This window comes from Ooceraea biroi, chromosome 8 (assembly GCF_003672135.1).
Source record: "Ooceraea biroi isolate clonal line C1 chromosome 8, Obir_v5.4, whole genome shotgun sequence".
Classification (NCBI taxonomy): domain Eukaryota; kingdom Metazoa; phylum Arthropoda; class Insecta; order Hymenoptera; family Formicidae; genus Ooceraea; species Ooceraea biroi.
The window spans coordinates 9,513,084-9,538,213 of NC_039513.1; the positions used below are offsets into that span (position 1 = coordinate 9,513,084).

General features: G+C 44.8%; 2 protein-coding genes across 2 annotated transcripts; both read right to left on the reverse strand.

Annotated features, from left to right (window-relative positions):
- Window positions 1-560: 560 nt before the first annotated feature.
- On the reverse strand, window positions 561-16,916 carry LOC105275628 (adenylate cyclase type 3). The gene is made up of 9 exons (XM_011332594.3): window positions 15,485-16,916; window positions 9,721-10,100; window positions 8,600-8,884; window positions 8,032-8,321; window positions 7,152-7,480; window positions 6,453-6,782; window positions 5,039-5,344; window positions 4,494-4,829; window positions 561-4,334 (listed from the first exon to the last, which is right to left on the reverse strand). The coding sequence occupies exons 1-9, from the start codon at window positions 16,076-16,078 to the stop codon at window positions 4,152-4,154; spliced, it is 3,033 nt and encodes a 1,010-aa protein (XP_011330896.1). The 5' UTR covers window positions 16,079-16,916; the 3' UTR covers window positions 561-4,151.
- A 414-nt stretch (window positions 16,917-17,330) lies between these two features.
- Window positions 17,331-23,179, reverse strand: LOC105275627 (alpha-tocopherol transfer protein). The gene is made up of 5 exons (XM_026971990.1): window positions 22,811-23,179; window positions 21,166-21,436; window positions 20,577-20,671; window positions 19,018-19,332; window positions 17,331-18,845 (listed from the first exon to the last, which is right to left on the reverse strand). The coding sequence occupies exons 1-5, from the start codon at window positions 22,871-22,873 to the stop codon at window positions 18,495-18,497; spliced, it is 1,095 nt and encodes a 364-aa protein (XP_026827791.1). The 5' UTR covers window positions 22,874-23,179; the 3' UTR covers window positions 17,331-18,494.
- Window positions 23,180-25,130: the final 1,951 nt, after the last annotated feature.

A 25,130-nucleotide genomic window follows, 5' to 3' on the forward strand; every position in this document is an offset into this window, starting at 1 on the left:
TAAATGAGTAATGTAAGTCATAGGAGAAAAAAAGAGAAAATATTGAAAGTGAAATGCAAAAATGTGAAAAGAGCAGTTGAAAATGATTGAGTGATATTCGTGAATTTCGATCAATGCCTACACGTTTGCATACTTACAAAATAAGTTCCGTTCCGCTCTCATCTTATCCTAGGAAGTGATGGAAATGGGTTGGTTCGATGTAAAATTACCGAGTATTGGATTTAATGCTAGTGCCAATCGAAGCATTTCTCGACTTTAACCATCGATGTTGTTATATATATATTACTGCTTGCAAACGTAAGTATTTCCACACGATCGTCCCATTTCACAATTAAATTAAAAAACACACCTTTCTTTTTCTTCCATTGAAACAAAAAATGAAACAATAAAAAAACTACGAAATTATTAGTCGCCGGTTAAGTCTTTTTAATCTTACCTCTGTAGCTGGAAATCACTTCAAGTTTTTCCGAATGGTGTGTGAGAGCCATAATCATATAATTACAAATAAATGGAAATCAGAGGGGTTTAATTTAGGACTGCAAGTAGTCAAGCAAACCTCGTTCATCCGTCAATCTCACTTTACTTTCACAGAATTCACAGAATTCTAATTTGAAATTTATTATTTACAAAGATATTTTTAATGTTGTTTAATACTAACATTTGTGTGTTACTCGTGTGTCTTTGATTGGTATAAGACGGACCCAGAAGATGGACCTGCTTTCCTCCGTTGCAAAAACCAACTGCAAGACAGGCGAACCGAAAGTAGACAAAGTTCTGTTTCAGAACGCTGATAGACATCCTCAGACTTATTCATAGTCGGAATCTAAAACGAGGTTGGAAAGGTTCTTATCTTATTTCTGAGGTTCCTCGTGCTAAATTACGTGCAATTTCCAAAACCAACATTTATTTATTTAGGCCAAGCCTTTGATGTTTAAGCTCGTCTTATTTTTATGCTACCTTCATAAGACATCATTCACGAGACGTCTTATTTTTCCGGCGGTCTTATCCTAAGGTAAACTAAGACCATGTACCTCGAGGCCCATCTTAAGTTTCAACAACTAACAATTGAAAGATCATCTGGGATCCTGTACGGATGTGATCCACGGAACGCAAAGGACAGATAGTGGATCTTTCAGATCTCAGCGAACAAACCTCGAAAAGTGGCGCGAGCGACTTTTCGTTTGGAAAAAAATACCATTTTCTCGTGTAGGCAAAGACATTTATTATCTCGCCGACGCAGAAGTGGGGTTTCTCGCGTAATTTCACATGTCACCCTCGGAGTTTTCTAATGCGTTTGCCCATCGCACTGGGAAATTGATTGAAAGTTTTACGGCAAGTGTTCCCTCTTCTCCTTCGAGTTTGCCTCGTCGTTTAAAGTGCTAAGATATCAACAGTGATATATTTTCCTTACATGACTATACACGCACTCGCTCGGACCGTTTTGCGCGTCCTGCATTGTCGTCGTGTCTGTCCGTGTGACGATTTCGCAAAAAATAAGATTCGCCATCAAAAGAAATTAAATGGAAGCTCTATCTGCCAGATACGACCTCCTCAGTCTTTGATATCGCAGATTAATCTAGAAATATTCTCTCTCTCTCTCTCTCTCTCTCTCTCTCTCTACCTATTTCCATTCGCAAGTAGTAACAGCCGCTTGTTTCTCTAATAAAGAAAGATTAAGAGCTAATCTTGAAGTTCAAGGATTAGGAATCTATATTTTTGCAGACCGAGCTTCCCTTAATTTCTTCTAATCTATTTTTATAAGTGGCTTTTGTCACACGTCGCCCGTAGTTCCCGATTCCGCTCATCCTCTTTGCGTATCGATCAATCGATCCACGGAAGTATAGTATATGTATATGTACACGAAAGTCCGTTTATTGCTACCTTACAAGATACCGGTCTGCAATTTGCGCGCGCGCGAGCGCACGCATCTGTGTGTGTGTGTGTGTGTGTGGATTAATGCGTCTCTCGCGTGTGCACCGACGTCGGTTTCTCGTGTGTATGTGCGTGTTTTCCGTGTGTACGTCGTGTGTATGCGTGATTATGCGGGCGAGAGCCCGGCCGGAAATGGAAGTACGCGATTTGTGGAACGATCCGGAAGTATAATGCCTTTCTCTGCGAAAGGACCCATTCGACTTCTCAACTTTTCTCGCGCTTAGGCCGTACTCTCTCTTCCCTATTTTCGTACCATTCAATCTCTCATCGTCCTCTCTCACTATTGCTCTCTCTTCCATCTTCTCTCTCGCAACCCTCTCGTTACAATCAACGCGGCCGCGAATTGCACGAACGCGCTGCGGTTGATCGGTTCGAACTGTACATGGGTGATCCAAGAGCATTTTGATCCAAGGGCAAAATAGAAAATACTCCTGAACACGCGCAAGGAGTGTAGCTTCCGCATTCGTATTTGAGATTTATGCCGTCGCACGTGTGTGTAACGAAAGAGTCAGTAGAAAATCTCTCCTAAACTCGCCCGTGCACGTTACTCTTGAGTCATCTTGGTTTGTGATAAACTCGGCGACTGTAGAAAAATAAATTACTACCGTATAATGGCGATGCTCTCATCCTCTCCTTCTTGTTGCGGCGCACGTTTACGTAGTCCCCTATGTGCAGTGCTCTTCTTTTCATTCTCGATTAAATACCGTAGCTTGTACGCGTACATACAACGTCACCGATATAATATCTTGCGTGCACCTGTACGGATGACGTGCATCCGGAGGCTGATACGGAGGGTAAATGCATCTCTGAGTTTCTAAGAAAACGCGCCGCTCGTTAAATTGTCGTGTAATCGCTACCCTCGCTCCGGATGATCTATAATCGGATAAACGATAAATTATACCACGTACGTACGTCACTGATAACCGGAAGTGTGCTGACGTATAGAAACCGGTGATATATTCGTTCCATCTATATATTCATATATATCTCTCTTTTATATATATATATATTATAGAAAAAAACCTTATATATATATATATATATATAAAATACATATATATAAGGTTTTTCCTATTCTCGTCTTAATGGCGACGAAGTTATCACAGATCGAATTCACCTTCGATCGATACTTCATTCTGCCGAAAGCGTATGGTTCGCCGAATGATTTCTTTGTGTCGATCACCGCCGATCTCGATTTCGAGGGCGCGACCGAGACGAAACTGCGAGCTGTGGATCGGGCATGGAAATCGGCGAGGAGTTATCACGAGCTGCGGATGTAAGTTTCTCAGATTATTGCGTCGCATTAACGAAGATCCGCGACATCGGTGGACATCGACACACCAACTAAGGATCCGCGAATCGCTTTCGCGAGTGCTACGACTTTCAACGCGTCGCGTCGGCGGCTTGAAAAACGAAGAAGGTAGTCGGATCTAGAACATGAGAGAGATTTTACCACACACGAAGTGATTATTTCTACGTTATCCAGATCCTCGAGATTCGTCGTCCGACAGAGACGTTGTCCGTGTTGTCTACTACCTGTCAGCGATAGTACGTCGGTATAACGTTACATATCTGCTTCTTCTTCTACGGATCTGCTGCTATTTACACAGTGACATCAAAACATCCTGCTGCTCGTTTCCAGCTCGCGCCTCTGTATGCCTCTAAATCTATTACTTTTTGGTTTTGAGTATACCCTGTACGAGTTCGAGAAGCAACGCTTCCGGTTCACGAAACACGCTCCAAAGCGTATCGCGATCCTGCGCGCACGTGTGCGAATGTTAGACAACGTATAGTCAACGGCGACTGTATCTGTGTGCCCCTTCGCATTAATTAGTGGCTGCTGACGGTGATGTGATTATGCACGATAACACTCGACGACAATCGCAACCGATCTAGGCGTCGATCCTGCCCGATCCGCTTCTCCCGACCCTCTTCCTTCTTCCCTGCACATGCTACTTCCCCTTTCGAGACACGAGGATGCTAACATTTAAACAATTCTCTACGACATTACATTTAGCGTGCCGAACGCTCTTGAAGAGAGGACCGTTCGGTGTACAGAGGACGTCGCGAAATTTACGATTCGTGATTTCGCCAGCTTCCGCTTCTCTCCGCTCGTCGCTGATCGAGCGAGGATTCGGAAAGAACCTAACATCCAATCGAACACTCCCTCCTGAGGGAGATTGCACTTCTCCTCGTTCGAGTTAGAGCCTTTGAATACATTATTGGTAGATTATGGGATGGGTAGGTTCGACGGGAAGATCGCTGTCGAGATCTAGGGACACGCCATCCTTGGAGATAAGATAGTGCGTCAGGAGCTGTCCCTTGCCCTTCACGAAAACGAGACCCCGCTGCTCGAAGCCGAAGCCGAACGGCTCCAGTATCTTCCGCGTCTCGTCGGTGACCTGCAAATTGTTTACTCATTTATAATAAATTCTGCTCTGTAAAAGTTTCGCGTAAAAATCATGTCGAATTCATAAAAAAATTTATCAAAGAAATAAAAGAGAATATTAATTATGAGAATGTGAAATAATTATCAACATATGTTTTAATTGCCGAAATACCTGAATGCAGCCGACTTTTCCTGTGCTCTCCATCCTCGACGCAACGTTAACGGTGTTGCCCCAAATATCATAGTGAGGTTTTCGTGCCCCGATGACACCGGCGGTCACCGGTCCATGATTGATGCCCATTTTCAGAACGAAGTGATTGAAACTCTGTTCATTGATGCTCGACAGTGCTTTTTTAAGTTCCAGGGCGAATTCTACGAGGGTGCAGAGATGACCCCACCGAGGACCGTCCTCCGACTTCACCGACTCGGTTATTCCCGAGGCGGCCATGTAGGTCGATCCTATCGTCTTTATCTTGATAATGCCCTTGAATTTATTCTGATCAAGGATCTGGCAGGAAAGAATATACAAGCGATTATTCTAAGTATGTTAAGAGAAAATTTTTTCATGGAAATATTTAGAAATATTTTTCGCAGAGACAAATTAATTCTCTTATAAAACTAAATAAGCGGAAGTAAAGTTACATTTATGTTTTGATAAAAATTGAGTATTTCGCGTAGATCATAAATTATAAACTAGACACAAGAAAGGGAACTTACGGCGTCGAAGTCGGAGATGACTTCGTTCAGAAACCTGAGGCACTCGAGGCCTTGATTGTTGATGCTCTCCTCGCTGTAGAAATCCGCGAAATTCGGCATGCTGGCGAACAGCACGCCCACCTCGGCGTAGCTCTGGCTGTAAAGATCGTCGTGGTGCCTTGCACTCGACAGGAAGTACGCGGCCACGTGGGGAGGCAGGATGTTGTATATCAGCGCACCGTTTCTTCGCTTCATATCCGCCGCTCGTTCTCTCTGCGCGACGACCTCTCGTCCTCGCAAGTACAGCATCCTTCGCGCCTTCTCAGCCTGCAATAATGTTTGAGAACAAGATAATAATGATAATAAAATTATACCATCACCGATATTATTAATGGAAAACGCACAGACAGAGTTCCATGTCAATAAATCACGAACTTCGAGGTAGTTTAGTTTAGTTTTAGCAAGTTTAGTTTCAGCTCGTTTCACAGTTTTGTTGACTGTTCTAGAAAATTTCCTCGTTTCATGGGACACGCGGGAGATATATTTCCACGACGACACGTGCACAGGGGAAATGTCTCGTTAGAACGAAAATTCCGTGAAATTGCTTTCGCCTTTCCTCTCCCCGTTCAGCGCTTTCAATAGCAGACGGGTGGTAGAGGGTCGTGTTGGGCGAATAAAGTGTCATTCAACGCGCCGTGAAAAGCCCACTCGATGGGCAAATTACTCGAGGTCCAATTTCTCGATCGAACCCGGCCGTTTTCTCGTCGCTATCAGCGAATGGATTACGTTTTCATTTCGTATCCCGTGCGTATCAACGGCCCTGACGGTTATTTCAGGAAAATTACAGCAGCGTTCATCTTACTCCTTCAGTATGCAAAACTACAGATCCATTTGCGATAATGAGATAGAAATAGGTTTGCTCCGAAATAAACGGCGATCCACGTGAAAATATATCGCCGACGCTGTCGATTTGCACGAATGGCGCGCGTTCGACGTTGTGCTCTAGATAGCTGTTTCGATCATTTCTTTCGCAGAATGAATCATTGAGGTGGTTGTCAGTACAGTCTTATAAGCCTGTGAGAATTGATTGTTCTTTTATCGACACACCTGTACGTCCTTGATGGAAAGAATTGTTTCCGTGAGCCGTTCCATTCTCGCGTGCAATAACGCGCCGCGAATCAATTTATGTGAACTTATCAAGTGGCCCGTGTGGATACACCCCCCATTAAAGCTTGTCACGATTGATCATAATCGGCATAGAATCTCACGTAGTCCCGTTCGAAGCCAAGTTTGTTATATTGTCGGTGCAATCATATATTTAATATCGATCTTTTTTGCCAATAAATCGCTAGAAGATCGCAGGAAAACGCCACTGGGGCACTTATATTTCAATTTAGCTATAACGCTTTAATGGTGAAGCATTTTGTACACTTACGTGTCTCGCCACGATGATTAACGCGGTTGCGATGACGAACAGAGTGCCTGACAGCGAGTATTTTAGTGGAAAGAGCGCGGACGGGGTCGACGACAGATCCTCTCTTTCGAGACTCGGTGCAAGGAAGAGGATGTTGATGCAGCTCTGCGCACTGGCGAGGGTGTACATCCAGCATGCCTTGTTCAGGTAACAGAGGTACGTCGGCATCGAGATAGCGACCAGCGCCAGAACGCCGACGTACGAGTAATAAGAAGGATACGGACATCGCGGAGACCAGCTTAGCGACGTGTTGGCCGGTGGCTCGATCTCGTCGATGATCGCGCAGTTGCTCTGAAACAAACAGCAAATGTAGTGACCCAGTTTATTTTCGAGAGCTGTATTATATTAAAGTTTTAAAACATTGGAAATAATAAACTTGTTTTTACTGTTTATCCAACGTTATTCGTTTAATCGTCAAAATACCCAACTACTGAAATCATAATGTTGAGCACGATGATTACCACCCATGAAAGTTTTGCTTCCAATTCCCGCTTCAAAATAAATTCAAAATAAATCTGCGAGTCTCGAGGTATGTACATAAAATTGAAAATATATAAAACTCATAAATAGGAAAAGCGACAGCGACAGGAAGACTTGAATCCCGCGAGCGCTCAGTTGCAGCAACAAGTATTGATTGGCAACAGTCGTGCGAGTCCGTACCATGTCTAACAGCAGGAAGACCATGAGGGAGAATATCATCAGGAGCGCGAGGGTTCTTCTGAGCCACGTCGCCCTGACGGCGCTGCCCAGGCAGGTGGCTCCGGCCAGCACGACGCCGAAGAGGGCAACCACCCCGGCGCCACCCCACGTGAACGGCCCCCAGGGCTGCAGCCTCCAGACCGGTGCCGCGCAGATCGTCACCAAAGGCCCGCCGAGAAGCGACAAGGGCGAGAAGGCCTCATCGACGCTGTGGAACGCCGTCTCCACGTTCGGATCTTTGAACCGCAGGGTCAACCAGGAGGGGCGAACTTTCAGGTCGGTACCACCACCTACGAGTATTCACGTGCCGACGTCACATTTCAGGCTGAGTCGTTAATAGCAGCCGGATGTCCGGCGATTACCGGCGTCGAGCTTATCGATAACGTTCTCGCCGATGTTAATTCATCTTTCGACTTACGACATCGGAAAAGTCCGGCTTAATTTCTTAATAAATTTGCGGAAACTTCCGGGGCAAAAATATTCAAACGTGAAACTTTCGGCAACTCTCTCTCGCGTCTCTCTAATCAGAGAGTACCCGCAAATTTAAATACGAAGAATGGTTTTCTTCTCTTCTCGTATTTTTTTTCTTTGTCGGCGCGTTCCTCAGGCGTAGTTGGATGTTAATCAACGTAGCGGCACGCTCGCTCGAGCGTCGATTGTAATCAGTACCCGCGTCGATAATTGCAACAGCCGATGAGAGTGGCACTTTGCGAACGCATGCGCGGATTTTTAAGTCGCTTCACGCATACAAACGAGGCATCGGTGAATCCTTTCCGCGCGAGGATCTTTATTTAAAGCGACGCGACGCCGCCTCAAGACGTTCGACTAATTCTAATTTTACCTCTACTGTCGAGCTTCTTCCTCAGACGTTGCTGAAATTCCTCGGAATCCTCCCTGCTGTTGTTCCTACTGCCTTGCGCACTCTCCATCGTCCTTTGCGAGTTTTCCGCGTCCGCCAGCGACGCGAGGCTCTTCGTCACCGCCGGCTTAAATGGTTTCAAGGCTCTCACTATGAAGTAAGTGACAAGGCCAGCCTTTTGGAGTGCCTCTTCCCGATTCTCCCCGTGCGCCGGCTCGACCTCGAATTCCCCGTTTAGGAAACTCAGCGTCGCGTTCGAGATGTGTACCCTCCTTGAAACATTTATTCATTCATTCATTCGTTCGTGCACTCGTGCAAGCGTGGCCTTGGCTAACAGAAAATTGTATTGCGCTTTTGTTCGATCGTGAACGCTCAAGTGAATAATACTCTCCTCTTTAGCGACTTAGCGCCGACTGCGTTGGGATCGCATCGATCGTTACGGTGAAATGAACCTGACGTTAACCGGAGATCTTCTCAGCCAATTAATCAGTCATCGAATAGGCAATAAGGCAAACGCATTTGCAATCCGAAATTTATTGGCTTCTCTTACCCGGCCCTTCCACTGCTCTCCATCTTATTCGCCAGCTCGACGTCCTTGCTATAAACGTCGTATTGCCATTGTCTCTGGCCGAGGACCCCGGCAAGTACCGCGCCCGTGTGAATGCCCACCCTCATGTCGACCGGGCTGTTCGTCGTCTGTTGAACGTATTTGATCGCGTCCACCATCGACAACCCCATGTGCACACAGAGGACCGCGTGGTCCGGCCTTTCGACGGGTGCACCACTTATGCAGTAGTAACAGTCCCCCAAAATTTTGATGCGCAGCTGCTCGTATCTATGAACAGAAATTCAAATAACTTAATTTTTTCACTAATCTTAATTATTCCATTGTTCGTTTATTGCTGAAGAATTAGTTGAAGAACTTCTCAGGTGATTCTCAAAATTACTAGTTCTCATTTAATATCCCGGCAGGGGAAGAATGTCCCTTGCAATTGGGTTACAAATAATAAATGCTGCCGATACTTCGCGACGAGACGGACGGTCGCATAAGCTACAAAGTGCATTTGACGACGACGGAAAATGTCCCCGGGGATATCGATTGCCGGTGTCCTCGAAGGACCTCCCCCTGCGGCAGGATTTACGGAGCCGGGTAACCGAAGACGACATCGCGAGAGAATCCACTGGCGGAATCAAGTTCGTCGTCGCGCCGATCGTACAATTTTCGTTATTCCCGGCGGAAATGGAACGCGCGAGCTACGGAATTCTGCCATTTTACCGAATTAGCATCCGATAGCACGCAAAGCCCCGCTTGACATGCATATATTTGGCTGAGTCACAAATACCGTCTGATATCAATTCGTTGTTTTTTCTGCCCGAATACCTTAAAGGATTACATTATCACGCGTAACGCCTTTCTGCACTTCCGTATTAATAATATCATGAAATAGATTTAATAATAAGAAGTTAGTAAATTAATTCAATATGAATTAAAAAATAAATATAAATAAAATAAAAGTACTAATATCAAATATCTCTTTTCTCTTTCTGGAGATAGATAACTATCTTAATATTTTATGTAGCGACTTGATGTCAATAATATTTTAGAATATATTTAATAACAAAGACTTGTAAGTTAACGTGATAAAGAAAAAATGGAGAATAAATTAATACCGTTCGCTGAGCTGATCGAACCGCGCGAAGAGCTCGTTGAGTATCTTGACAAGCTCGCTGGCGCTGTAGGTCGACGAGATCGCGGTGAAGCCGACTATGTCGGCGTAGAGTATCGACACGTTCTCGTGCCTGGACATGTAGATCTTCTTGAATTGCGAGTTGAAGGACTCTCCGAAGTCCTGCCGCATCCTGACCGCGACGTGCTCCGGTAGGACGCTGAGCAACAGCCGTTCCTGCTCCGCGCTCTGCTCCTCGATCAGCAACTGTACCTCCAGGCTCTGCCTGGTCTCCAGAAACGCCCTGCGCTGCTGGAACTCCGCCAGGCAGTAGCTGCAAGCACCGAAAATAGCGGCGCCGGCAAAGAGTGTCACCGTCAGGATCTACGGGACGTTTTTACGAAATTGATTTACGAGTGGCTGTGCGAGAACGCGATCTGGTCGCATCGCTCGTCGGCGCGAGAACGGGCGGCGAGACCATCGAACTGTCATCAAAAATCTTGTAAACGATCACGCTAGACTGCTAGATCGAAATAAGAAAAGTACAGAATTTTCGCTTGCTCAGAATGAACATCTCGATCCAAGTGACGCGAATTTTTACGAAATTGATTTACGAGTGGCTGTGCGAGAACGCGATCTGGTCGCATCGCTCGTCGGCGCGAGAACGGGCGGCGAGACCATCGAACTGTCATCAAAAATCTTGTAAACGATCACGCTAGATTGCTAGATCGAAATAAGAAAAGTACAGAATTTTCGCTTGCTCAGAATGAACATCTCGATCCAAGTGACGCGAATTTTTACGAAATTGATTTACGAGTGGCTGTGCGAGAACGCGATCTGGTCGCATCGCTCGTCGGCGCGAGAACGGGCGGCGAGACCATCGAACTGTCATCAAAAATCTTGTAAACGATCACGCTAGACTGCTAGATCGAAATAAGAAAAGTACAGAATTTTCGCTTGCTCAGAATGAACATCTCGATCCAAGTGACGCGAATTTTTACGAAATTGATTTACGAGTGGCTGTGCGAGAACGCGATCTGGTCGCATCGCTCGTCGGCGCGAGAACGGGCGGCGAGACCATCGAACTGTCATCAGAAATCTTGTAAACGATCACGCTAGACTGCTAGATCGAAATAAGAAAAGTACAGAATTTTCGCTTGCTCAGAATGAACATCTCGATCCAAGTGACGCGAATTTTTACGAAATTGATTTACGAGTGGCTGTGCGAGAACGCGATCTGGTCGCATCGCTCGTCGGCGCGAGAACGGGCGGCGAGACCATCGAACTGTCATTAAAAATCTTGTAAACGATCACGCTAGATTGCTAGATCGAAATAAGAAAAGTACAGAATTTTCGCTTGCTCAGAATGAACATCTCGATCCAAGTGACGCGAATTTTTACGAAATTGATTTACGAGTGGCTGTGCGAGAACGCGATCTGGTCGCATCGCTCGTCGGCGCGAGAACGGGCGGCGAGACCATCGAACTGTCATTAAAAATCTTGTAAACGATCACGCTAGATTGCTAGATCGAAATAAGAAAAGTACAGAATTTTCGCTTGCTCAGAATGAACATCTCGATCCAAGTGACGCGAATTTTTACGAAATTGATTTACGAGTGGCTGTGCGAGAACGCGATCTGGTCGCATCGCTCGTCGGCGCGAGAACGGGCGGCGAGACCATCGAACTGTCATTAAAAATCTTGTAAACGATCACGCTAGATTGCTAGATCGAAATAAGAAAAGTACAGAATTTTCGCTTGCTCAGAATGAACATCTCGATCCAAGTGACGCGAATTTTTACGAAATTGATTTACGAGTGGCTGTGCGAGAACGCGATCTGGTCGCATCGCTCGTCGGCGCGAGAACGGGCGGCGAGACCATCGAACTGTCATCAAAAATCTTGTAAACGATCACGCTAGATTGCTAGATCGAAATAAGAAAAGTACAGAATTTTCGCTTGCTCAGAATGAACATCTCGATCCAAGTGACGCGAATCGCGAATCTCGACAGACCGCGCGATTCGTAAAGCGTTTGAGATTCGATAGCTTACTTTCCGAGCGTTTTGCTCTCATTAGCACTCTCGGTGCACGGTACTCAATATCGGCGAGATAAAAGAGACCAGCGATCGCTGTCAAAAGTGAATAGGGGTGGATCGGAAAGCTGCGTCACGGTCGAAAGGCTCATGCAGCATTTTTCGCCGTCGGCAACAAACGCAGCCGATATCTCGATCGCGAGGTCATTTTTCCGGATGACGTTCCACCGCCGTGCCGGTGCAAGGTAGCGCAATGTTTCCAGCGTGAAAGCATCGAGCGTCGCGTATCGAGAGGCAACCTCTCGCATCGTTGCGCAGCGCCGTTCTCTTTCTCACTTTGCCTCTCTTTCACTCCATCTCGCTCTCATTACGTGCCTCCGCCTTTACCACTTTCTCTCTCTATCTCTCTCTCACTCTCTATTTTAAACTACCATTCACCAAACTCTACTCGAGTGTTACTAACGACAAGAGCCACGTGCCATACGTCTGCTTCCAGCTTTCGCTCTCACACGATATTCGTTACCGAAAGTTTCGCAGGCCTCGGCCGTTGCGCCGTTGCTGTTCACCGTACACAGTGCTATTTATCATGCTATGTCGCACTAATGAGCTATACCAACGAGCCGATCATCCGTTAACGCCCCCTTCGTCAGCGAGCGCGCGTAAAATCGCTCGGCGATCTTGTGCTCCGAAGGCGTCAAGTGCGTAAGGAACGAATCCCTTTCGGCGAAGGGCTGGAAGGGGTCCTGAAGTACCACGAACGCGAGAGGTAAGAAGAACTAATAGCACCTCATGTTTGACCAGTTCATTTTGGCGAAATGAAAGAGTTCCGCACTGAGAAAAATGATTTGATTGTATCAACAATACGTATCTGATAGAATGCATTTTGGTTAAACTAACCAAGAATTTCTAGTTATCACGATAGGACTGGATATTTTATAACTAGAACGTTTGATAGACTGTACTATAAGAATTTGGTTAGTATTTTCCAGTTGGATCTACAAAACTTCTAGTTATATTACACTAGACATAAGAACAAACGAAGATGCAATCAGAATTCTGGTTAATCGCAGGGCACTCCAGCAGCATTCTATTGTTTCGTGTCGTGCGTGTTGCTGCATGTTCGGGAAACGGATCGGCACGGACGGCACGTTTTCCTCCTCTAGTGAAATGAAATTAGTTGGTGGAATGGCTGTGAAGTGATGGCGGATGAAAAAACGTGTTCTCTTCTTATATTTTTTTATACAGGGTGTCCCGTGATAATCGCCTAACCTCTCGCATGCCAATAGAGCAGATCGAGATGAAGAGAAAAGTCCCGTACCATTTTGCGATATTCGCAATAATAATCCTATACCTCGAGCGGCTCGGCACTCGCCCCCGCGCGCTCTGGATTCGCTTGACTTTAATATGCAATATTTCGATTATTATTGCGAATATCGCAAAATGACATGGGACTTTTCTGTTCGTCTCGATCTGCTCTATTGGCATGCGAGAGGTTAGGCGATCATTACGGGACATCCTGTATAAATATCAACATGATATTTCATTTGCAGCAATCCAAGAAAACTCACGGTAATGAAACAGAAAAACGTTTCTTTTCACTAAACAGTCATGTTAATTTAACTAAATACATTTAGTATTATTATCAAGAAAATCTGGTAAATTTAACAGGAGGGAATTAATCATGCTCATCTGGTAATTCCTAAAGGAATTCTGATGCGTCCATTTTCCAACAGACAAACTGGTTGAACCTACCAGATTTCTAATTAATGCAACCAGATATTTTTCAGTGCGGGGTAAACCCCGCAGTGTGTACTCTCCACTTAAGTCAAATATCGTGATGTTCCTCGGGGTGGAATGGTTTATAGAGATAACATTTGGCGAAGGCGAACGTGTAACGAAGCGATTGCCCCACGGATTTCTCAGGTTTTCGAAATACCTTTTTCGTAAAGGACGTATCGTAGCACTCGCTACGAGATTGCACTTGCGAGATATGCAACACGCGAGAGCGACGATGTACGGTTCGGTTACCACCAGCGTGGTGTCCGATGCCGCCTTCGAAAGAAAGATATCGGCGCGATACGAGTCCAACTTTCCTGGTGATGTACGATGTGCTATTGTCGCTTCGACAATGATATTACATCGCGTACCGGGATCGATAAGGCAAGCCTACGTGGAGCACAGCGAGCAAAGCGTATGGATCAATTTTTATGGCTCTACGGTAATGCCGAACTTCGTCGATATACTAAAATATATTACGTCCGCCAAGTCGTTCAATATCTAGCGAAATGACTGCCGGCAACGAGTAAACGAACATTTGAATTGCTTAATAATAATAATAAAATGGATACTTACAATTGAAACGTCAAGTGGCCGTAAGTATTGAACGATTCTCAGTAATTCGATACTTGGATCGTTGCATGAAAATAATCGTCGCGTGCACGCGAATTAATTCAACGCTAACAGTTACTGGATAACACTTGAAAAAAAATTGCCGCTAATTGAGAAAAAAGGCATTCGTGGCGACCTTGATATCCGCTGCAACATATTGATGCGATAAATAGTGTAACTCGCGGTCGGTTGCGGCGAACGTCAAAGTGCATAGCCATCTAAGGTCAAGAGTTACCATCAAAAATAGTACAGCTTGCAATTAATAGTAGTGCCGCTAAATATGTCGTCCGCGTAGCCTACGCGTTCTCTAGTTACCTCCCGTTTCAACGAAACGAATTCCCGGTGCATTGAACGTTTTTTAACAACCGATGATGGATTGATCTTTTAAACTCGAAAATGTAACATCGCGTTTTCACGCTCTCATCCCACTTCTGTCAATTCTCGATTCGATTTGCGAAAGGCGATCCTTGCGGATCGCGATGTTCGAATCCGAATTTGTTTTGCGGACATGCGCTATCGCGCATTTCGTGTTAATTCGTAATAAAAGTAGCGGCGGCATGCCTCGCTGAGCATGGATCGATGTTAGTGCACGCGTCGCCGGCGTCTCCGGCTGACAGTGAATTAGTTTGTCAAAGACAATGCCGGCACATCGTTGTCCCCGTCCTCCACGCGTATCGGAAAGCGTTTCACCCCTTGCGTGTAATTAGCACGCGTGTTACACGCGTTAGTGTCATCTTTTTTCAAACACGCGCGGTCGTAGCTGCGTCTAAAATGATTTCGTCGGAATAAGTGCTTGTTACTCGACTTGGTGTTTTTTATTCTTTTTCTTAGCTGCTCTCTTCGAGCATCGAGTAACCGCGCTCTGAGCGCGCGTTATCGCCGTTTTTAGGCACGAGTATTGAAGGGACTGACACATTAAATATAGAACGCAGGGTATATGCGTATTCGAGTTATTTTTAATAACTCCGTAGGGCGCTATAAATGAAAGGAGGTCACGTGGTGGATTACGCGAGCTTTCGCAGGACTAGCTTTCGCATTGATTAGACGACGAGTATCTCAGGCGTCCGAGAGCGAAACGAGTCCTCGCGAGGTGAGATCACTGTCGCCCTCGTTTTGAAAATCCTCTTATCCTCCCTCGCCGAATCCACGGCGGAGAAAAGAATCTCTCGGCGGTACTTAAACCTCGATGTTCTCGCCGCCCAATTCTCTCGAGTATCATCTCGAGTGCGGGTCTTGGACCAACCCTCTCTCGAGGATCCGCCGACGCGGGATCCGAGTCGCGATGGACCTCGAATCCAAATCGGTACAACTCGACTCGTCGCGCTAAACGAGACACCGCGTTACCTACCAGAACATCGAACGGTTGCATATGGAGTTCCTGCAGCGTCGGGCTGGAGATGAAGACCACGAAGGAGACGTACATGATCGCAGTGACGAGCGCGAGAAACGTGCAACGGCACAGCCTGAGCGGCAAAGTGGTGAACAGTAGATAGATCAGCAGCAACATCCAGCCTAGGCTGTCCCTCGGCGTGACCTTGATGGTATTCGCACCGATCTTGAGGTACGGCGCGGATCTGAGGAGCAGCTGAGCGAGCAGGTGCCAGATCCAGAGCTGCCAGACCACGCACGGCATTAGCGACCAGAGGGTGTTCCTCGCGACGGTGCCGCGCTCGGCCCAGATCAGCAGGACGAGGCTCAGCCCGAGGAAGGTCCCGCTGACACCGCGCGCCGGAAGCTCGAAGCCCGGCGTCACCAGGGTGTAGACGCCGTAGAGGATCGCCGACATCAGGAAGCACGTGAGGCCACCGCGACGTTGCTGAAGCGAGGAGGCGCGGTAGAGCTTCTCGAGACGGGCGCTGCTGAATCTCGTCTTCAGCAGATTCGACGGCCTGCCCCAGGTCAGGTAAGAATCCTCGTTCGAGGCCTGCAGCCGCTGTGACATGGCGCCGATGTAACGGTCGTCGTCGTCGTCGTCGTCGTTGTCGTCTTCTGCTAAGCGCACACCACCACCGTGCACTCCCTTCCTCGCACTCTACCGCATCTCCGCATCCGTCGCGTCCTCCTCTACGAGAACGATCGACCGATCACAGTTAACTGCTCCTTCTCCTCCTCGTGGATATACATGGATACCCTCGGGAAACGGTTTCCCGCAGATCCCACACGTAGATCCCTCAGAACCCGAACTCAGTCCTCCTAGTGCTGCTGGATCACCGGCCTCGCCGAGGCGAGGATTTTCCCCTGACTGATTCGAGTCAGATAATCAGTCGGTCACTGGACGTCGATACGAACGTCCAGGACTCGCGGATCTCGCTCAGGCAGCTGTTATCCTGCTGGACGGAGGACACTGCACGCACTCCAGCACTCACGCACACATTCGTCCGAAGGACGAACTTCCTCTCTCGGGATGCGGCGCCTGCACCCGCGCGTAGGGTGCACTAGCCAGCCGGGTCGCTACTACCGGCTGGTTGCTACTACCCTTCTCGCTTCCAGCGTCGTCGACCAGCGCGATACATACATATATATGCGTATATACGTATATCTCACAATACTCCACCAACTCGCTCGTCTCCTCGCCGCGCTCCGCGTCTCTCCATCTATTTATCTCCGTCTGTCTCACCTCTCTGCGCACCCTCTCTCTCCCCGTCACGCCACCCTTCATACCACCCCGCGCCCGACGTCCAGGCGTGCGCCTTGCGATCCTGACTGCGACCCTCCAACCCGGGTCGATATCAACCACCACAAACCCCAGCAGTTGACGCCAGGCCCTACCTGCGCCTCCTTTGCGGTCCTACCTATGTATGTATCTAGCGATCCAGCCCTACGCTCCGCGCGCGCGGACTCATCTTCCCGATTCTATCTCGAATTCATCCCGGAGCGACGCGCTCTTATTTTCGGACGAGACCAACACGGCCGAATGCGAGCCGCCATGGCCGCGGAGATTTTCTGGCCCAAGGCCTCTCGATCGCAAACGATTGAAATGCTCGGTGAACGTGTTATAGGCGAGGCAGCAAGTTTCGCCGCAAAAAACTAGTAGAAAATCATAATTAGTGATATATCTTTCATTATCAGGTTATTTAGATTAATATTCAGTGCGCTTTCTCCCGAGACATCAGATATCAGAAACGGAAGCTAAAGAACAAATTTTGCTTGAATGGCAAGGCATCGGTGGGTTTTAAATTACTGACGATACGGACGTTTCATATGTTTTTTAATGCTTCCAAGATTATTGCGGTTTTGAAGAAAGCTACTTTTACTTCAGATGTGCACTAACTCTTATTTCAATTACATTTACGGCTGTTACAGTCTTAAATAGTAGGCTTCGTTTATCAAGACGTACCGTTCGTTAATGATTACTTTACGCTGTGCGCATCGGTATGATTTCCATATTCAATTACTTTTCAGAAACCTGTTTCAAAATGCAACAATGCAAGCAGTTAAATAAACATTATTTACTGCAATTATCTTGTTGTTCCTCGTAGTATTGATTATAAAAACTACTCGATGTTTACACTGAATTCTCATTAATTGATCTTATTAAATCAATACATGGATCATTACCTTTTTACATCTTCATTTACTCTTAATCGTGTCACGATTTTCATGTTACTGCAGCAGATTACTCGCGACACTTTATCGGAGTTGTATTATCGCTTCGCTTGTTTTTATAAAACATGTGGATCCAACTGATCTTTACGGTTCGTTGCAAAAGGAAGGAAGAGCAAGCGCGTCTGATCTTCGATTAACCGGTGCGTTGCAATGTGCATTAAACCTACAAACTTTCGCGCGAAGCCAACAATGGAGAATGGATGAATCGTTTCTTGATAGTCGATCGATTGCGGAAAGGAAATCAACCCTGTCGATGAAGTGACTCGGCATGCGACCAGAATAGCATCAGGTTCATCAAATAAAAACGAGCAGAGAAACGTAACGATCCTTATCGCGGGCGTTGCGTTATTAGGCTGTCATTGAAGGATCGCCAGGTACATGCGTTCGTGCGATACATTGCACGAATACCGAGTAACATCCAACTTGATACGGGTGATCGATCGTCCATCTAATTATAGCGAAAGTTTTTATTTAAAAAGACTTAGTTACCAAGATACACGTAATATCGAATATATATATAAATAACATAAAGAGTTTATTTTATCCTGCGATCTAGAGTCGATTTAAATCCATCGGGGAGATCTTACTACGCGCGAAGCGCATTCAGTACACTTAATCTTTAATCGGCGGTTAAGAAACGTGGATAGCAAATAGCGAATAAGGACGGGCGAGCTAATAAGCGCTGCGGTAACATATAGAAGATTATGCAATTCCGAAGTATACATGCTGAAGGAGACTCCATTCTCATGCTTTCACTTCAGCCTCGCGAAGTCCTCGCGCATCTCGTCGGTCAGGATGTATCCCATCTTGTTCATCTCTTCGATGATCTTTGGGTTTTTGATCAGAGCCTGGATCCACTTGTAGTAAGGTAACTCGTTTCTTATGCCGCCGTACATTTTCGGCAGGTGCGTGGGCAAGATGTGCTCGTGGAGGCTCTCATAGTCGCTCCCGTGGAAGAATATCTTGTTACGCATGTTGGTATCGAGAAGCGGTTTGAAAACTGCGAAAATCGCGTCGAAGACCCACGACTGATGGAGAATGTGTATTGCGTGTGTCTTGATAGGAAACGAGGTCACCATCAGGGACAGCATCATACTTGCCACCTAGAAGGCCATCAACTCGTTATACTTCTAATATAATGTATATAGTATTACCTTTCTTTTCCTACGTATCTTACTTTGGCTAGGCATTTATCGAATATTGTCACTGAATGTGTGTGAATGTATTGATTTTAAAAGGATGATATAAAGACGATGGAAGAGAGAAATGAGATACCTGAGGCGTCACAGTCCACGCGTGAGCCATAGTGATGTTCTTAAAGTCGAAAATGACGGAGCCACCCAGAATTTGTGCCGTAGGCTCCAGCAGGCCAAACTCGAGCACGCTGACCGTGGCCTTGAAGAGCTCCTCGACAGGATATTTCCTCGGGTCCCAATTGCCCACGCGGTAGATTATTATACGTCTGCCACACTGGGTCCTATAGGGCGGCACCGTCATCACATCGTCGTCACCTAAGATCTTTATTTGCTCTATCTCCATCTGCTGATAGATCTCTGGGTGTTCCCCTTTGAAGTTGTAGTAGTTTACTATCTGTGTCGAAAAATTCCTTGAGAAAAATGTGACTCGTAATTGCATCGCGCACTCACCCGACCAGTCCCATTAATTTCGTACTACAATCGCAGGGCGTTCAGGGCATAAACGCCAGACGTTCATTTATTATCGTGCGCGAAGATAAACATCATTACGCATTCTCGATCGTTATTAAGTTAATGAATTACACAATGGCGTTCTATCATTATTATTATTCATCGACTGTTTTCATCGTGGCATTTATGAATAACCCATTTGTTTCGCCCAATGCATATGCAGATGCAGGAAATCGTAATTAAATCATCTTTTGGATCTGATCCTGATCGATAATAACTTGTGATTCATACTTTGCGGTTTGAATATGAATTTGTTACGATTGAAGACAGATTGACAGATAAATATCAGTTTAAAAAGCTAATTATAAGTTTGAAATGTTTTGATCTTGATTTATCAAGTTTGTGAAATAGTTTGTGTATTATGTACGTTTTTATTTTATATCTTTATTAATAAACCAGTTCACCTTGGCAACTGCATAACATTTCTTTTAAGTCTGTTTACTGTTTTCTCACGCTTATTTAGAAATATATTAGCATTACTTATCATTGCCGATGACAATAAACATTTACTTTTCCTGAAATGTTGCAAATTTGAGCATTATAGAAAAAACTTGCACATAATGTTTTTGTTATTAATATGCAAATAATGATATGTATTCAGAAATAAAAATTGTTCAAATACGATAGTTCGAAAGAACAATAATAATTGTATTATTCGTGTGATATCGAAATACCGTCAATGTATGCATATTGATTGAAATTGAGTTTCAGTTATATTATCAGTGAAATATTTTATCAGTGAAAGATATGATAAAATTAAATCAACTTGGATTAATTTCTTAATATGAAGTTGACAAGATATAATAAAATCAAAATTATGATTGTCAACGTCCATAATATTTACTTTGTTATATTATTGAATCATATATTCTCTGACGACATATAAAATAAACAATAAAAGGTAATGTTAATATAAACTTTATAGCTATTTTGTATTAAAAATTAAAAAGTAATTAATTTTGTTTATCCCTCCATGCATTTAACAACACGTTTAAGAACATACTTATAATGAGAAATATTAATTTGAGAAATCTAATTAAACCGCTTATTTGCTATCTTATAATAAAATTATAATCCTATTAGTTCTTTGTTCATAAGAGTGAATATCACTTTTCATTTATGACTCACCAGCCTATGCGCGCTCTTCAAATTATAGTTCCTGGCACGAAGAAATCTGAGGAGGAAATTATCATCCATCCTATGCGGCAAACATTCACCTCTCTCTATTAAAAAATACATAAATCACAAACTCGCTAACTTCAAAAAAATAGGAAGAGCATCCAGCAAAATTTTCTTTCATACTCGCGAAACTGCAGCGATTCTGTAAAAACCTTTAGTAATTCCAAGAACTTTATTATCTTTTATATCTACTTGATTTAAAAAATTTACTTTATATTGTGCAGAAGAAACATATATCTCTAGATTTGCGATAAAACTAAACAGTTTTAGAATAGAAATAACATCGTTAAAACATTGATGTATGTAACAAACACGTCAAAAGATTGCATTTACAACAAATTTATAATACTTTCCCTCTAAAGTTACCAAAGAGCGTACTCGTTTTATTTTACAATTAAATTAACTTATTTGAAACAAGATTCCACGTTAGGAAGATACACACGCTTTCTCTTGCACCATTTCGCTACCTTTTTTTCAACTTCAACATTCCTTATAATACCTTTTTCTTTTCAACTCCAGCATTTCCAATATAAATTACCGTAGATCATGTCGCGGAATTCCTGCAGCATCTGACACTTGACCTCATCCGTCTCCCCGAGTTCACGTCTGGCGTACTCCAGAATTTCCGGCGGCGGTTCGCTGAGGTCCAGGCTAACCTGTTCGTCCTCCAGGAACTCCTGATTATCCTTCAGCTCCGGCATATCCTCGGCATCGATCTTCTTGGCGATCTGCTGATCCTTCGAGTCTCTTCCGGTATCGACCTGGCAATCCTTCCTCGGCTCGCCAACGCCGGTGCTGGTCTTGTTCTCCTGCGGCATGGTAACACACGGCACGGATAATGATCTATTTCATCTAAGATCTACGATTCCATCCACGGAGTTCCCGGGATCTACGGCGTGTCTGGACACTCGTCGCGGAAGAGTGGATTCACGCGCATTCAGTCGCGGATCGCGCCGACACTCGTTGAACTATAGCCGGCTGCTTCTGTGCCTTCAGTTTTACCAGATAACTCCTACCAATATGTTATGCACGCGAGTATGCACATACGCACAAACCCGTGCGTGTGTATGTGCGTGAACGATTGCTACGCGCGCAGCATGCACACACAAGTGATGAAGCAAATAATCGTTTCGTGGGTCTTGCCCGGCTGCAAGCGGATGTTTCTTTTCGAAGTTACGTCGGCTGTGAGACACGTATCTTTGATTGGAAATTATTTTGACACGGCTACAGTAAGTTGCAAGGATCATAAATTGCGACGATCAAGGATCCACGATCGAGTCGATCGGGTCCAACGCTAAAGTTGAAAACCGCATGAGTCAGTTTCTTTGCATATTCACAGAGAGTCACGATCAGGAAAAACATTACATTTGTAATACTTTTTTTTTGTGTATTTTATATAACTTTGTAACCGTTTTATTTTTTTATGTGCTTATAAAAGAGACGACGCATCGGCGATTGGAGGTATTTTTATTATGCGCATCAACACGTTGACGTCAGCCGAGCTGCAAATACTTGAAATTTCTTGCTATTTTTCCGGATATCCGGCAACATGGATAAAACTTAAAAGAGTTTGACACGAGTGTGATGAACTGCTATCACTGCTGCATTGATAAGATATTACATCGATAAGATATTGTTGCAAGTTAACATTTAACATTTCACTCGTTCGTATCACTCTTGCGATAAAATTAATTAATATTTTGTCGATTCGAGAGAATGTCTGTTTTATGGCTACGCGAGTATCTTGGAGCGTATTATAATTTTACATCTTGTCGTTTACGCGTGTCGCAGGACGCGGTATCAAGGACATCAAGTAGCATTTTAACGTATGTTCTCGTGGATGTTTCACTGCACTATGTGCAACAACAGCTACGCCTCTCTCGTCGTCTACAAAGCCAATTTCCGGCTGGTGCTCCGCTCTTGCAGCAATACCCGCGTGCGTTTTAATCCCGGTAATTTTCCGAGATTACGAAACGCACGATTCAATTTACCCTTAATACCCCTGGGATGCCTTTTCGCGAAGTTGAAATACTTCCCAAAGTGTTGGTTTATAACTCCTTTTTCTTCGGTCTTTCAACGGTGCAGCTGAGAGTAGCATTACGCAACCGACCAGTCCGATTTGCTGTCTACATTCAGCACACGTTAACGTCTCACTTATACATATTTTAACAGCGTTGACTCACGAGATCAGTTGTTTGTTCGCTCTCCTGACGAGTAATTATTTTCTTCCTCGATCGAATTCTCATAAAAAGACTCTCCGCGCATCGTCTATCAATGCTGTCGGTGAAAAAAGTCTTCTCGAGCGAGACTTCTTCTTGTTGCACACGTATAATTATTATACAACACAATGCACAATGCACGTACTACGCGACGGCGAGTCGACCGTAGTGTGGGATGATCGCGTTTCCGTAGGTTTCGAGATTTGCTTTCTTCTGGCATCGAGGCGCACTACTTGAGGAGGGATCCAGGTGCTGTTCTCCGCACGTACGACATGATAATGTTGCTTACCGGTACCGCACGTAGAGTGATGCAACTAGCGCACAGTTCCCTGTCTATACCGAGGTTTGCCAAGGTAATTTACCTCTCACCTTACGTCTTGACGTCGAAAACGCGTCTACAAGATCGCGCGAGGACGTCCTGGACATTTCACACGACTATTAGTACCTCTTTGCGTGTTCAAGGCCAAGTGTGGCCACCATCACGCGAGATCGTCTTGCAAACTTGTGACTGGAATGCCGGTTGCTATACTTGCTACTCACGATCTCGACTAAACGGGGAAAAGCCTTTTCTAATAGCTCAGGTAGCTGAGATTCTGTTAATTTTCTGTTGCGCGTTTCTCTTCTCTGCAGTCCTGTTTGTTTAATTGTTGTGGAACAGTGCGCGCTTTTGCTGACGGGAGCCTGTTATTTGAAACTCTCTTTCTGCTTCTTGTTTTTATATCGGACGCGAAATATTTTGTTATTGAATAAATATGTGAAAATCATACAGATAAAAAGATTAGAAAATTAGAGATTGATGTATGTCTTGTCATTTGATAAATGTATAATATATCGGGTCAGTCGAACAGTTCGTTCGATTTTACAAATTTTACTTTACTGCATTTGGTAGAAATACAAATTATTCACCAAGTATTAAAATAATAACGTAATGTCGTAGATAATGAGAAATTTTCTATATGCGCGATAACTAAATAATGTACTGAAATTATATACTCAAAGTTCTTTTATGCTCGCGAAATATCATGACGTAAATTTTCGATAATTACAAGTCGATAGTTCGACTTGTAATTACCGAAAGTAATTACCAGTACTCTATGATCATAGACAACGATGGCGATTATTTGGTCGATAAATAATTTGTTTCTACCGAATGCAATAAAGTAAATTTTGACGCAAAAATCGATCGCAAAAATTGAGCTTTCTGACTGACCCAAATAGATAACAAAGTTGAAAATCATAATATCTAATCTAATATCATAGAGAATAGATCGAATCGTATTAATAACTTGATATGTATACATGTCAAGACTCATCAGGTAAACGTTACTTCACGCGATGCTCTATTCGGAAGCTGCAAATTCCGCTTGCTTCTCCAAGATCTACGAACTACCGACTTATAATTATTGAAAATTTACGTGATATTTCGCGAACGCATAAAAGAACTTCGAACATAATTTCAATGAATCGTTTAATTATCGCGCATGTAGAAAATGTCTCGTTATCTACGATATTACGTTATCATTCTAATACTTGAAATTATTTGCTATTAGCGCGCGTGTATGCGCGCGCGCGCTTATTGCTCGTGTAGCAATGCGAAAATGATAGAATACCGAGGAGGCCGTTTATTGTCTGCTGCTGCAAAATGAGGAAAGGCTCTCGCAGAAATTGCCACGAGGTGAATGCGAGGTGGCATCGCGCCGTTCTCCAGCGTGAACTCGCAACACTCGCGTGTTCTTCAGGCGCGAGCGATTCCTCGAGGACGTCGGGAGGAAGCGCGAGGAAGGGAACGCGGCGGCGCGCTTCCCTGTCCTCCGGAAGAGGACGAGGCGCGGCCTCGTAACTCCTGACCACCGATACCAATCGCACCTGGAAATTACTGGAGATATATGTCAGGGTCACCCTGTTGTATCCATAGTCCGGCGCTTTCACTAACGGCTAGCAAGTTACGTATAGCAATGACGATCGCATGCAGGCGTGCGGCCACGCTCGCGCGCGCTCCGCCGACGGTCGCGAGGGACGAAGAGGAATCGACGGGGATTTATATAATCCGACGGCAAATTTATCCTTTGAGCGAGAAGCGACGTTGCAAGCGTGAGATTGTTCGTTTCGCAACGCAACGATCTATCCGTGGATTTTCGGAGGAAAGCGTGGGATCCATTCGCGTGTAACGCAGACGTGTACAGAGAGAGAGGAAGAGAGAGCGAGGACGTGATCGATCATACTAATTCGTGCCGAACTTGTCGGTGCAATGACATTTTATTGACGTAATCTAAGTATACGTTAT

Coding starts and splice junctions, on each gene's coding strand:
- LOC105275628 (XM_011332594.3), bottom strand. CDS start 16,078: ATGTCACAGCGGCTGCAGGCCTCGAACGAGGATTCTTACCTGACCTGG. Junction 8,885..9,720: donor TTCGATCAGCTCAGCGAACG/GTATTAATTTAT, acceptor TTCTGTTCATAG/ATACGAGCAGCTGCGCATCA. Junction 5,345..6,452: donor TAATCATCGTGGCGAGACAC/GTAAGTGTACAA, acceptor ACATTATTGCAG/GCTGAGAAGGCGCGAAGGAT.
- LOC105275627 (XM_026971990.1), bottom strand. CDS start 22,873: ATGAGAATTCGATCGAGGAAGAAAATAATTACTCGTCAGGAGAGCGAA. Junction 21,437..22,810: donor GCGAACAAACAACTGATCTC/GTGAGTCAACGC, acceptor ACCATGCCGCAG/GAGAACAAGACCAGCACCGG. Junction 20,672..21,165: donor ATTCCGCGACATGATCTACG/GTAATTTATATT, acceptor ATTTTTTAATAG/AGAGAGGTGAATGTTTGCCG.